Here is a 13,427-nt window from a genome sequence, read left to right as displayed (position 1 = left end):
CTCATTGCAAATGAGAGAATTAGTTTAATTGTCTCACGATATTGCATTGACTATTATCGTCGACTCGACAAGTCTACGCGGTAATATCCAGCACGACGAAATGTCTAATACAGACAATGGGATCATTAATAAGCCGTATACATAATTTAAGCCTTATCACTGCATTGCGGTCGACCGACAATTCATCATTGCCCGTGGAATTTCAGGACCTGTTCAACGAAACTGCGATTCATCATATTCTAACGCGAAAGCTTAGAACCCGGAAAACCACGTGCAACCTTCCTTCCTATCTCGATTTCGCCACATTAAGATCAAAGAACGAATGCACGATCGATATAACGAAAGCAGTCATTAACATTATGTATTCGCGTAAATTACTAATATCCGCGCTATCATTTGAAACACATTAGAGAGTCTTCAGAATGATTCATATTACCAGTTTAGTCTACTATGCAAAAGAAATGGAAAAAATTATTTTAATTCTCTTTTCCTCTCTCTCTCTCTCTCTCTCTTTAAATATACGATATTAATATACGATATGAATTTCCCTAAAGTCGCGTTGTACATGATAACAATAAACTATAAGGCTAGTGATACGCTAAACTTATTTACGCATAACATAATTTTTATATAATTACTCCTTACGATTAATTTATTAATTTTATAATTAATTAATTATTCCATATTATTGGTAATAAGAGACATTTCAAATAGTAAAAAATAAATAAAACACTCTTGCATTTTGCAAATTCGGAAAAAAAATTCCACCAAATTTGTCGCAACGTTTAACTGGAATAGCGGTCAAGGTTTTATGCTTAAGTAGTAGAACCTGACTTATCGACTTCCGCGCGTGGTTTATTTCTGGCTTGCAAGTTTGGCTCGTTCGAAACGTGGACATCAACAGCACGCCAGATATTGTTGCGAATTCATAGGTAACGGTACGAGAATTGCGTGAATGTCGACAACCGGCTTGCGCGAGTGACGTCTGAGCCAGATTCTATACGTGCAAGACATACGTATGAATGGAAGAAATCAGAGATATTTCGATACCGTGATATCTTCATTAGTAAACATTAGTGGTAAATATTTTAACGATACAATAAAACAATTATCACCTTCTGTTTGATATTTATCATCAAATTATTCAAAATAGAATAAGTATTAATTATTACATTGTCATTTATTCCTGATTCCGTGTGACATTTATCTCGATATTGTAATTTAACATCGCTGTGTAAAAAAGTTGCAATGTAAGCAATAACGGAAGATTTACCGGTAAGTCAATGAAAATACAGAAATAACAAAAGATTTCGATTCTGTAACTCCTTCAACGATTTTTTTTGCTTCTTTTCTTTATTTTAAAATTCATGTTAGTTAATTTAATTAAATAAAAAAATTTAATTTAGTTAAATAATAATTTTGCTGACACATGTGATTCGCCTATTTTTATTTATTGCAAAAGAATATAACAAAGAATTATTGCGTATTTCTATCTTAATTTCTTCAAAGAAAAATTATTTTTCTATGTACTTCACATGTTCATGTTTTGTTTGCAACATCAAGTGTTGAATCATTCTTCTTGACAGAACGTGAATTTGAAAATTAACTCTTCTTTTTAGAGAATTACTTCCCAAGGATATTAGATTCAAGGTCTAGCAAATACAAATTCATCACTGACAGCAAATTTTGATCGCTGTCGTGGGTGGAACTTTCATTCGCGTGTATATTGCCAAGGCTGTATCGATTTTTCCCCTCAGTGCCTGAATAGCAAATTTACATACAATTTCACCCCGGGGAGAACGCAAGTTTTCTATGTATACATTGACGAGTATGTTGAACGAATCCTGTTACGAATGAATCTTTTATGCCGCGCGGTTAACAAGAAAAAAGTTCGAGTTTGTTGTTACGAGACGTGTAATGGAACGCTACATTTGTAAGAAATTATATTGTACGTACATAATATACGTCAAAACCACGAAATCAGAATCATCGATCGAATATTATAGCGTTTTTGAGTGGAGTGGGTTAAGGTGAAAAATATTGAATGATTCAACACTTGACGTTGCAAATAAAACATGAATACGTGAAGTATATAGAAAAATAATTTTTCTTTGAAGAAATTAAGATAGAAATACGCAATAATTCTTTCTTATATTCTTTTGCAATAAATAAAAATACAAAACTAATATAATAATAATGCACATAGATTTTGGCAAAATAAAATAATAATGCAAAGAAGAAATGAAAAAATTAGTGCTAGTTATACAGGGTGTCCCATTTTAATCCCTCACCCAAAATATTTTGAAAAATAAGTGTTTTAGAGAAAAATGCTTCGGACAAAAGTTGTTCAGGACAATGGGGGCCATCTTTCTGCATTGTTGGTTTTGATCTTGAGGTCAATTTTCAAGGTTATTTGAAGGTTACGGTGAATTTTTTTAATGGGAACCCCTATTTTTGACACCAGATTCGGAAAGAGCGGGAAATTTTACCTCTACCAATAGATTAACTTTGATCTTATCGTACTGAAAAAAAATCACGTTACAAAGTTACATAACGAAATCATTTAATTAAAATATGTAAATTAGGTAATGAATTGTTCCAAATCAGTACGTGATCTTTTAAAATCGCACAATTTGAAAAATTACACAATGATTTGTCTTTTTCTTCTATTTCTATCATTAAATTATTTAAAATTCGATAATAGAAAGTCATATAATAGATGAAATTATTTCTAATATCATGACATTTTTTTCAAATTACGTGATTTAAAAAATTCACGTACTGATTTGAAACAATCAGTTATGTGATTTACTTATTTTAATTACATGATTTCGTTATGTAACTATGTGACGTGATTTTTTTCAATAGGGTAGCTTAATACTTACTTTTTGTAATACTTTTGAGGCTTTCACGGGTATATCCTACTGCAAAAAATCACGTCACAAAGTTACATAACAAAATCGTATAATTAAGACAAGTAAATCGCGTAATGGATTGTTCCAAATCAGTACATGATTTTTTAAAATCATGTAATTTAAAAAGATGATTGACACATGATGATATATTAAACTAAGATTAAGTTAATTTACATTGGTAGAATAATGGACATAATTCGCGGGTCTATCTCTCCTTATCTCGTCACGCGGCGACGATCGATCTTTTGTTATTGTCCTCTCTTTTACTGCTCGTGATTCTTGCTACACAAGCATCGAAGCATTATGTATAATATATCACATTCCGCATGCCGAGCTCCTATATCAACAGTATTCAATCGAGTTTCCTTTTCAGACAGCGAGTTGTGCTTCGCGTGAAAGCCTCGTCATTACTGTCATCGGTTAACCGCACTGATCGTAAAAATACTACCACAAGTGGTACTATAGACATTAAAAATCACTTAGTGGAGGGATACTTCATCTTTACAATTATTGACAATTACAAATTATCAGCATTTATAGTTAATTTGCAATAATTTAGTGGTTTGTGACACTTATATATCGATAATTCTTCCTCGCAACGTTATTTCTTCTAAAACGCGGGACCTCAAGTGTAATAAAATTCGACATAAATTAAAAATTGAATATATGAAAAACGCATAAATAGTGCAACGAAAGATTAAAAACGTAAGTATTAACGATTTTAATACGATATTTATGTGCTATTAATTCTTGAATACGTAACATTCTAAGACTTGAAAATTTACAAGAATTGAAATAGCATAAAAACTATAATTTCGATTTAAAGATAAGTAGAGGTAAGTAAAAACAAAGATAAGCATAACATCGAAAGATTTCTCTAAGAAATTGAAAAAAAGAAGGACAGAAAGGAAAAAAGAGAAAATTTAAACGCTATCAATCTACAATAACTACAATTAAAGATATTGGAAAAAATGTATAAATACAAAGGCTAGGATTTTCTGAACACACTCTTATTATTTATTCAATTTTATGTTTAAAATGAAGTTTAGGCAATATTAAGACACAGAATCATCGATTGATTAGTAACCAACTTCGTGGAGAGTATTTAACATGTATGATGTTCATCGCGTATCTGTAAATATGGTCATGACACTTTTTTTTACGTAAAAGAACGTTACTTTGATAAAACATAAGTAGCTAAAGATCATATAATTGCCAATAATGTTAACGAAACTCATTAATTAACTTTAGTGAACAGACAGCCGAAAGACATTTGCAATGTGAGTATTTTACAAATATTTACATGCGTATTAAGTTCTGCATTATTTCCGAATGCTTATACATGTAATTACGTATACGTAAAAAATATTATATTAGATTTATAAATCTAAGGCCCTTATTCGTACGTGATTATTATTCTCACATCCCGAGTCGTTTCAGATTAAACAATTAGGCTACTTACATCATCATGAACCCGTCTTGGCGAGCAAATTTTAATCAATGGCGATGGGTAGGTGATTGGACTAATAATAGCCTAATCGCCTACTCTATTAAGTTAATTAAGTAACCAACCAATTGGCGACATGTAGCCCAATCTGACCACGATCTAGTCTGTTTAAAAATTATTTTCGTTATTCACGTTATCAGACCGACGTCGGCCCAACTTTGTGATCGGTCGCCCCAATATTTACGTTGGCATTGACCCTTAACCATAACTTTTGATATCTTGTCGATTCTGAACGTCATTATTTCTTTGGGGCGCTTGCCGCAGATACGTATAATCGCCAAGAGTCACGGACGCGATGTTATTCGATTCTCAAGAATAAAAAGTAATGACGTTGACATTGATGACGAAATTTCAGGCGTTAGTTTCTTGAAAAAATAAAGTACGTAATATATCGAATTATAGTAATGTCGTTTTGATTTCATAATACAAGCTATTTATAATTTGCTTGCAGCGCAGGAATAAATAGTAGGATAACATTAAGAATCCAGAAACTATTTAAATATTACTATTATTTACAATTAACAAGGAATTTCGAATTTAAAAATATAGTAAAATATAGCAAAGTTCTTAATTTAGCAGGTACGTTTCGAAAATCTTTAATGCTATTATGTATTTTCTACATTTTCTCCGATATAATGTCTAATATATTTATCTATGTAAAATCTAATATTATCTGCATTATCATTATCATATTAAATAGGTATAAAAGCATCGCTAATCTCGCGCCGGATCGTTAAACTAGTGCTTGATCTTCATTATTATCTCGATCAAAACGCGTTTAACGAGCCACTTGATCCCATCACGTTCGGACAACACCAGCTGCTCAGATCGCTTCAACTCAAGTCTTTTGACAGCTCTACGAGGATATATGCTCAAGCTGCACGGACTTTGTACTGTACTCTAAATCTGTTGTAATAAAAGCAATTCATAGAATCCGCTTATTTTTATTGGATGTTTGCTCGATTTACTTAAATAGCGTAACTTATCACTTATAATATTACAAGGCAAACATTGAACTGTGTCAACGAGAGTTTCTTTTACCGGAAAATAAATATTGCAATCTTCCTGCGTGTTAAAAGAGATATACCTGGTCGCTTCAGTTTTGTATAATTACAATTAGTTTACGTTATTTTTCTCTTTCTACATATCTTTTAAACTGAGCCTCTGTATAATTTAAAATTAAAATATTGCAAACAATTAAACAATTCTTTTTTTCTTTCAGTTTATTGAGTTCGTTTTTTTCTTACCTTTCTTCAACTTGGATCGTCAAGTGTAAACCTAGCGTATCAAATCTTGACATCTCACAGAACGATGAAGAACGGCGTGAAGAACCCCATAGACACCGCAGATCCGAATGAAAGCGTCACGTTAAGGCCAAAGTTGGAGACCTTTGACGACATCTTGCCATACGTTGGTGACTTTGGCAGATATCAATGGCTGCTTCTATTGGCCTTGCTTCCCTACAGCGTGGCATATGCCACCCTGTACTTCTCGCAGTTCTTCCTTACCCTGGTGCCGCAGGAACATTGGTGCAAGATAGAGGAACTAATGTCTTCAAATCTTACGCAGAATGAAAGGTAAAATTTAATTACGTAGCAATGGCATTCGTTGAGATTCCAAACTAAAATTATATATTTTATCTTACTTCTAACGTAATTATTATTCAAAGCAATAAATATATTAAATTAACTAACGGTCAGTAATCGAGCTACAATATTTCAGGTCTCACAATTAAAACATTTGTTATCAAGTTACATTAAATAAAATACGTTTCGGAACTCACAGGTCAATCTTCAGCTAAATTTAAATATATACTAACAATTAATTTCCAACACAATATAATTACATGTGGTAACGATTTTTGTGATTGAATTCTATAATAAAATCGTCACGAACGATGAAACGAAGTGATTCTTGTATAGTGATTCGGTCTCGCCGAGATTAGCTTAAATCTTGTCTCGATTTGATTTCGAAATTTTCAGTCTCGTCTCGGTATCAGCTTAGTCTCGACAATGACAATCTCGAGTCTCAATCTCGAGTCGAGACTCTCGGTCTCGATAATCATTGTAAGTGTTTTTTCAATTTCTTCTATGATTTATGCGATTAAACTTTTAAACTTAAACCATTTTATAAATTAATTAAATTTTTTAACTATTTTATTAATTTGTGTACTAGTAATTTAAATTTTTTGAAAAAGAAATGAATATATCTGCTTTAAAGAATATTTTTTTAATGATTTAATTATTTTCTAAAGCATCATTAATTATTAGAAAACATAGGAATAGGTTAAACGAAACATCGGCACATATAATTTTATGCATAAATTCTTGGTTGACTTGTAGTCTCAAAGATAAATTTCAGAACATTAATGTATTGTAATAAAAACTAATGATGCCTTATAAGTAATTTTTGTTAAAGATTTTAATTCTTAATTTTTTGTATCAAAAATGTCAGCACAGTTTAAGACTTATTAAATATATATACAACAATATCTATATAAAAAGTTTAAATATAATATAAATATCTATATAAAAAATTTAAGACTATATAAATATCTTACGCGTTGGAAAATGTATCTTACATATTACAAAATTTGAGAGTCTCGACGAGACTCTCAGTATCGTCGAGACTCTCGATATAAAAAGTCTCGTATCGGTCTCGAATTCGGATCTTAAGTCTCGTCTCGGTCTCGTCTCGGTCTCATCTCAGTCTCGATATCGTTCGAAACACTATTCTTGTATTTGAAATGTCTTTCTGTTGTTACAGAAGTGTAATGATTTTTATGTACAGACTTTTCCATTGACGAGTCCCTGTTCCCAACTTTATGATTTGTCCATTGATCAGTAACCAATGGTCAACAAAATCTTCGTTAACAAGCGAAAGTCTAGTAACCATTCATAGTCAAAATATAAATTATAATGTCGTGTTAGAACAAGGGATCTTAATACTGAGCGTCGTCAATGAGATTTCATTTGAATTGATGTGTTGACGACAATAAGACGCTCTCAATTTATATTTTAACTACGAATAGTCACTAGACTTTCGCTTATTAACGAAGATTTTGTTGATCACCAGTTCGTTTCATCGTTTGTGATAATGTTATTATAGATTTCAATCACAAAAATTGTTACCACACGTAATTATGTTGAGTTGGTAATTATTATTATAAATAATGTATAAATCTATAATTTATAAAAAAATTTCTGATTATGGAATAGTTGTTTTAAAAGTGGCCTGAAAGTCTTATTATCTTCAAAAATATATTTCGTACATTAGAAGTAAATATTTTCAGAATGGAGATTGGCGTACCAAAATCGCAGAATTATCCGTACTATGACCAATGCCATCGAAGGGATTTGGATTTCTTTGCTCTTCTAAATCATAGGAAAGACATTCGCTCGATCGAATGGAAGGCAAACAAAACCGTGGATTGCAGCCAATGGGAATACAATTTCACGCAGATCCCTTATGCTAGCATAGCGGCTGAGGTGAAGTATCTTTGAGTGCGTTACTGTGTGTATAAAATATGTGGAAGACACGAAGAGAGAATCAAAATTCGCGAGTACTCTTATGAAACAGTTGTGCGATTAACTGAGATTACGAGCGTTTCCCGTAATTCCAATTGTAATCCATTGCAGAACGATAATACGCGAATAATCTACGAGAGACAAAGAAATAAGATAAAAATAAATTTTGCATATCAAGTAACTCTCGTAAACGTAGAAATGTGGCAAATGTTGCGTTTCTTGCGTAATTTCAATCGTTATCTACTGCAGAATAATAAAACCCGACAAGAGATGAAAAACTAAGTAAACACTAATCAAAAGTAATATAGCATTAATATTATAATTGCACGCTCAACAATATAAATGCAATATAATATATATTGTAACATATATATTGTTGAGTGTAAAATTATATTGAATACGTTCAGCAGATAAAGCAGCTTTACAACTGTTATAAAATTTTTTAATATTAGTCTTACCCAGTTCCTCATATTGAATCTAAATGCATAAACTAATTATATATAATTAAAGAATTTTACAACAGTTGCAAAACTACTTACTCTGCTGAACGCCATTAATGTTATGTTATTTTTAGTTAGGTATTTACTAAGTAAGATAAAAATAAACGTTTTACATAACTCCTGTAAATGGTACACGTTGCGTTTAGAAACATGGTACACGTTGCGTTTCTCACGCACTGATTCTGGACCCTTTGTGATTAGCTAGATTGGGTATGTGACCAGGAGTACCTCATATCGACGGCACAGTCGATCTTCTTCTGTGGTTCCATCGTCGGTGGCTTGCTCTTCGGATGGGTCGCCGATCACAGAGGCCGGATCCCTGCCTTAATGCTCTGCAATGGCATCGGACTTCTGGCTTCGATCGCAACTGCGAGCGCGAATACTTTCTGGTCCTTCGCTGTCTGTAGATTTCTCACTGGTCTGGCTTTCGACAATTGCATCAACATCCCACTGATTATCGGTGAGCGATTAACAAGAAATAATTAGTTGCGCGACGATAATCGTCTGTATTGCTTACACTAAAGGTGGATTCAGACCTTGATAGAAAAGCAGAAAACAGAAAAGCAGCAGCCAATCAAACTTGCACTGACAGTAAACAGCACAGAAAGCCGAAATCAACGACTATCAGCGCAAAGTCTGCAATTGACTGCCGCTTTTCTGCTTTCTGCTTTTCTGTCTAAGTCTGACCCCCTCTCCCTTAAAATCCCCCCTTTTTATTCTTAAATTTAATTAACTTGTATTTAGACTTGCTCTGATAATAATGTAAAAATTGTATTTTTCTAGCTATAGTTTAATCGCTAAACTGATAATTTTACAGTGAGTACAAAACGTCGGGCATTTTTTATTTTTCTGTAATGGTAACTGTTGTATAATAGTTTTAAAGTAACCATTACAATACTATTAGTTTAATGGTTAATCATAGCTAGTAGAAAAACACAATTTTTTTTTACATTATCCTCAGATTAAGTGAGATTAAATCTAAACTATAAGTTAATGTCAGAAATCAGAAAAATTCAGAAGTCAGCAAATAAGAAAAAATAGCCCGAATAAGAGAATTCTGTTTTAATATCTTCAGAATTACATGCGATATTTTTCACTTTTTAAAAACGTCTTACACAAATTTGGACGCGGATCTTTATAGCAATAATGTGCGCACGTGTCCGTACATAGTTTACATTGTAATGAGTGGTATTAAGTGTAGACTACCCCTAAAAAATTGCCTGAGATGAAAGATGTGATTATGTTAGATCTTCTTTATGAATATTTATGGGCATAAATATTACGGCGTGCAACTCATTTCATACGTAATTTCATCGTTAGCTATTTTGCGTAAGCTATTAATTGCACGTATTTTTCTTTTTTTTTTCTTATTTTTAGTCTCTTGGCAGAGACGTGGTGGCTTCTTCTCCAGATACATGGAACATACAGTTTTTTAAAACGCTGATTCCGAAAGACTATTAGAAGAGCATGCTATTGATTAATCTATTAAATTGAATATTCCGATACTTTTCTTATTTTGGTTAATGAATCAAATTCTGAATCTCGCCAGTGCTCGAGTACATGGCCGTGAAGAGGCGAACCCTTGTCGTTAATATTGCATTCGGCATATACTTCGCCGTTGGAAGCACAGTTCTACCGTGGATTGCGTACTATGTCGCAAACTGGAGATTCTTCGCTTATATTAGCGCAATCCCGATGATGAGCGTCTTTATCACGCCATGGATTCTTCCCGAAAGCGCTCGGTAAATAAATATGATACGAATATTATCAATTTTTATTCCATTCAACCTTTTAAATCTCACACAAATTCAACTTTCATTATAAATATGTATATAATAATTATTTACGTAATTTTGTAATCAAAGGATTAGAAAAGGATTTCATATTTCTCCGATTGGAATAAATGCAACGTTTAAATGAGAATAAAGGAGCAAGACTAACGCGAATGCGGCGCAGTAATCAAAGCGCAATTAATTTTGTAAATTAAATATATTTTAATATAAATCAAAATGAGATTTGCAATCCTTAAACGTAGCGCTGCAATTTCTAAAGATTCATATCGCTCTTAGAAATTCATGCAGTTGTAAGCTCGTCATTGTTAGCTTCACTATTATCCGCGTCCCGTCCTACGTTCTCCGAACTTTCCGCTGAAATATAGAACACTGTTTTGCTATTAAGATGGTTCGTCGCCAACGGCAGAATAGATAAAATGGTTCAGAAGCTGCGGCGGATAGCGAAGATCAACAAGAAGTGCCCTGACACGCGCATCTTTGAGGTCTTCGTCGTAAGTAAGATTGATAATGAAACGCAAAGCTGAAACGTGAGACTGTGACATAAATCGCGCATCATCCACCTTATCGTATTTACAGAGAAACTTGACCGCGACTGATACCCAGAGGGAAAGCGCGACCATCTTCGATATTCTGAAATCACCGCGTCTAGCAAAGAATACCATTCTGCTAATCTTCTTTTGGTAAGACGCAACTTTATTTCTCCTTTTCATTTAATTGTCTTCTTCTACATAAATTTTATTAAATAAAATATCTTTTTACCGCGTAATATATGAATACACAACAAATAAGAAATAAAAGCTTTAAACAATCATGCTGGATCTTTAGTGCTTAAACAATTCGGTGTGAATTTATATACTCATATCTAATTTTGCAGACTACACGCCGAATTTAATTTTCAGTCTTGAAACGCAATCCTAACAGAACTGAAGTACAGTAATATTACAAATTAAATTGACAAGCAATTTAATAATATTGGTGCTCGTAGACATCTTAGAAAGATCTTAATAATCTGATGCTGATAAATATCTTAAAATAGCTATAAATAATTTTATTGTAAAAAATGTTATCTCAGCTTTCTTCCTTATTCGATATATTTTTCTTGATTTCGTAGAATATTAATTTTTGAAGGTATCATATCTCTGTCCCTCGCGAGGAGATAGATTTTAACGCAGTCTCTTTTTTCGGAGATACATCGAAAAGTTTTACCGAAATCTATCTTATCTAAAAATTTAGATAGATATAGATTTAAAAATAATTTGTTTGATTATTAAAATAATCATGTAGAAAACTCAAGCATGATTAACAATGCTGTATGAAGTTTTGACATTTTAGCAACCAGCTTGAGTCCTATACGATTATTTTGATGGTTCAACAAAATTATTTTCGGATCTGCATCCACGTAAATTCTTAGATATTTCAGAAAAATCGTTCTTTCGTGTAGCTTTAAAGTTTGACGGGGAGTATCAGATCTCATCCTCTAAATTTATACTGCACTGCTACTTCGAGAGCGGACGCTATATTCCACTTTCCACTTTAATGCATTAGATACGTCGCATACGACGACGAAGTTACGGATGTACTTTCGGTACTTTCTAGGTCCTTGACGATGATAGCTTTCGACGGTCACGTATACTCTCTCAAGCTGATCCCGAGCTCGGTGTTTGTGTCCTTCTCCCTCACCTGCTCGACCGAACTGCCGGCCGGGCTGTTGCTGACGTTGCTATTGGACCGCTGGGGTCGCCGATTCTGCGGATTTATCACCCTGGCCATGACTTGCCTTTTCAGCTTCGCCGAACTGCTGTTACAGTCGAGTGAGCACATACACACGGGCTTTCAAATAAAATCAAGCGGTCCGCAATCGCGCCACAATCTCTCGTCTCATGCGTTTCATTGTTCAGTCGCAGCGAAGCTGACGATGTCGGTGCTCTCGCGATTTTGCCTGAATATGGCAGCCAACGTGGGCCTTCAATACGCCGCCGAGCTGCTGCCAACTCCCATTAGGACGCAAGGTGTTGCATTGATCCACATTTTTGGCATTATTGCCCATTCCATTGCGCCATATGTGGTGGATAGTGTAAGTCATCTTTCGTATTCAGTTATGAACAAAGTATATTATAGAATTCTGAGGCAACTGTTCCATATTATATGCACGTTCCTGTAATTAACAGTATTATTAGAAAACAATTATTATAGAAAACAATAATTATTTATATTAAAAATATACTCTATTACAAATTTTTATAGTCATTATTTGTAATAAAATGTAGTAGATATAATGATTTAACAAAGTTGATGAAATTTATATTTTGACGGGCAAATATTCTACCGCGTGTCACTTATTTAATTATTTTTTTGTGCTTAAATCGTGCACGTTTCGTTAATGTAAAATAAATATTGATAGAAATACTCTGACCTTCCATTGAAGACAAAAATACAAGCTCTATTCGCGTCGCTCGGTATTTAGTCAATCAATTGAAATTGTTTCAGGCCAAGATTTGGTACGGCCTGCCGATGATGATCATCAGCATCGTGTCATTTGCAGCCGCTGCCCTAATATTGTTCCTACCGGAGACACTCGGTCGCGATCTCCCGCAAACTCTACGTCAAGGAGAAGACTTCGGCAAGGAACAAAGCTTCTGGGCGCTACCCTGCTGCAAGCGACCACGTTCGAATCGACATCGATATTATCATTCAACCGAATTATAGTCTTTTTAATTTTTATTACATAAGATCTCGGCGCGTAATCGTCGAGAAAATATAGTTAAAAGAAAAAAAGAAAGAATCTTGCGCGTTGTGCGGTATGTGATAATTTAAGTAATTAAGGTTCGTATGATTAATAAAATTTATTAATATAAAATTAATAAAATTCAAAGATAAGATCGGAATGATCTTCTGATCGAGGAGCATTTTTGGGAGGATTTACTTTTGAAAATAAATGCATTATAACAAAGTTTTACAAGAGGTTAAAATAACTTGTCCTTTTATTTTACACTATTACTCGATCACCTTTAGATGGCAATGAGTGAAATGGTATTAACATCTTTCAATTTACAAAGAAATTTCCATATTTGGCAGTGAAAGATGAGAAATATGTATCTATGTGATGAATACGTCGTACCAGCCTATATACATTATAAATTATCTAAAATCTACTTACATACTTAATTAATTCGTTTACTATCGCC

General features: G+C 33.3%; 1 protein-coding gene across 6 annotated transcripts; it reads left to right on the top strand.

Moving 5' to 3' along the window:
* Positions 1-719: 719 nt before the first annotated feature.
* LOC108727452 (solute carrier family 22 member 3) lies at positions 720-13,050 on the top strand. 6 transcript variants are annotated; one of them, XM_018455588.1, is made up of 11 exons: positions 720-1,079; positions 3,289-3,620; positions 5,730-5,999; positions 7,715-7,910; positions 8,651-8,909; positions 9,999-10,191; positions 10,628-10,733; positions 10,819-10,922; positions 11,839-12,053; positions 12,141-12,316; positions 12,730-13,050. In XM_018455588.1, the coding sequence occupies exons 3-11, from the start codon at positions 5,734-5,736 to the stop codon at positions 12,946-12,948; spliced, it is 1,734 nt and encodes a 577-aa protein (XP_018311090.1). In that variant the 5' UTR covers positions 720-1,079; positions 3,289-3,620; positions 5,730-5,733; the 3' UTR covers positions 12,949-13,050. The 6 variants fall into 6 exon arrangements, with proteins under 6 accessions (XP_018311090.1, XP_018311088.1, XP_018311089.1 ...); XM_018455586.1 differs by having other exon boundaries at positions 5,645-5,999; XM_018455587.1 differs by lacking the exon at positions 3,289-3,620.
* Positions 13,051-13,427: the final 377 nt, after the last annotated feature.

The sequence above is a fragment of the Mycetomoellerius zeteki genome, unplaced genomic scaffold, assembly GCF_001594055.1.
Source record: "Mycetomoellerius zeteki isolate Tzet28-1 unplaced genomic scaffold, Tzet1.0 scaffold49, whole genome shotgun sequence".
Taxonomy (NCBI): domain Eukaryota; kingdom Metazoa; phylum Arthropoda; class Insecta; order Hymenoptera; family Formicidae; genus Mycetomoellerius; species Mycetomoellerius zeteki.
Note: the sequence above shows the minus strand (reverse complement) of the source record. Positions and strands in the feature narration are given on the sequence as shown.

What these genes read in the sequence shown, in the direction of transcription:
- LOC108727452 (XM_018455587.1), top strand. Translation starts at nt 5,734, where the DNA reads ATGAAGAACGGCGTGAAGAACCCCATAGACACCGCAGATCCGAATGAA. An exon ending in CAACATCCCACTGATTATCG is followed by an intron (nt 8,910 to 9,998) that starts GTGAGCGATTAA and finishes GAATCTCGCCAG; the next exon opens with TGCTCGAGTACATGGCCGTG. An exon ending in ATTCTGCTAATCTTCTTTTG is followed by an intron (nt 10,923 to 11,838) that starts GTAAGACGCAAC and finishes GGTACTTTCTAG; the next exon opens with GTCCTTGACGATGATAGCTT.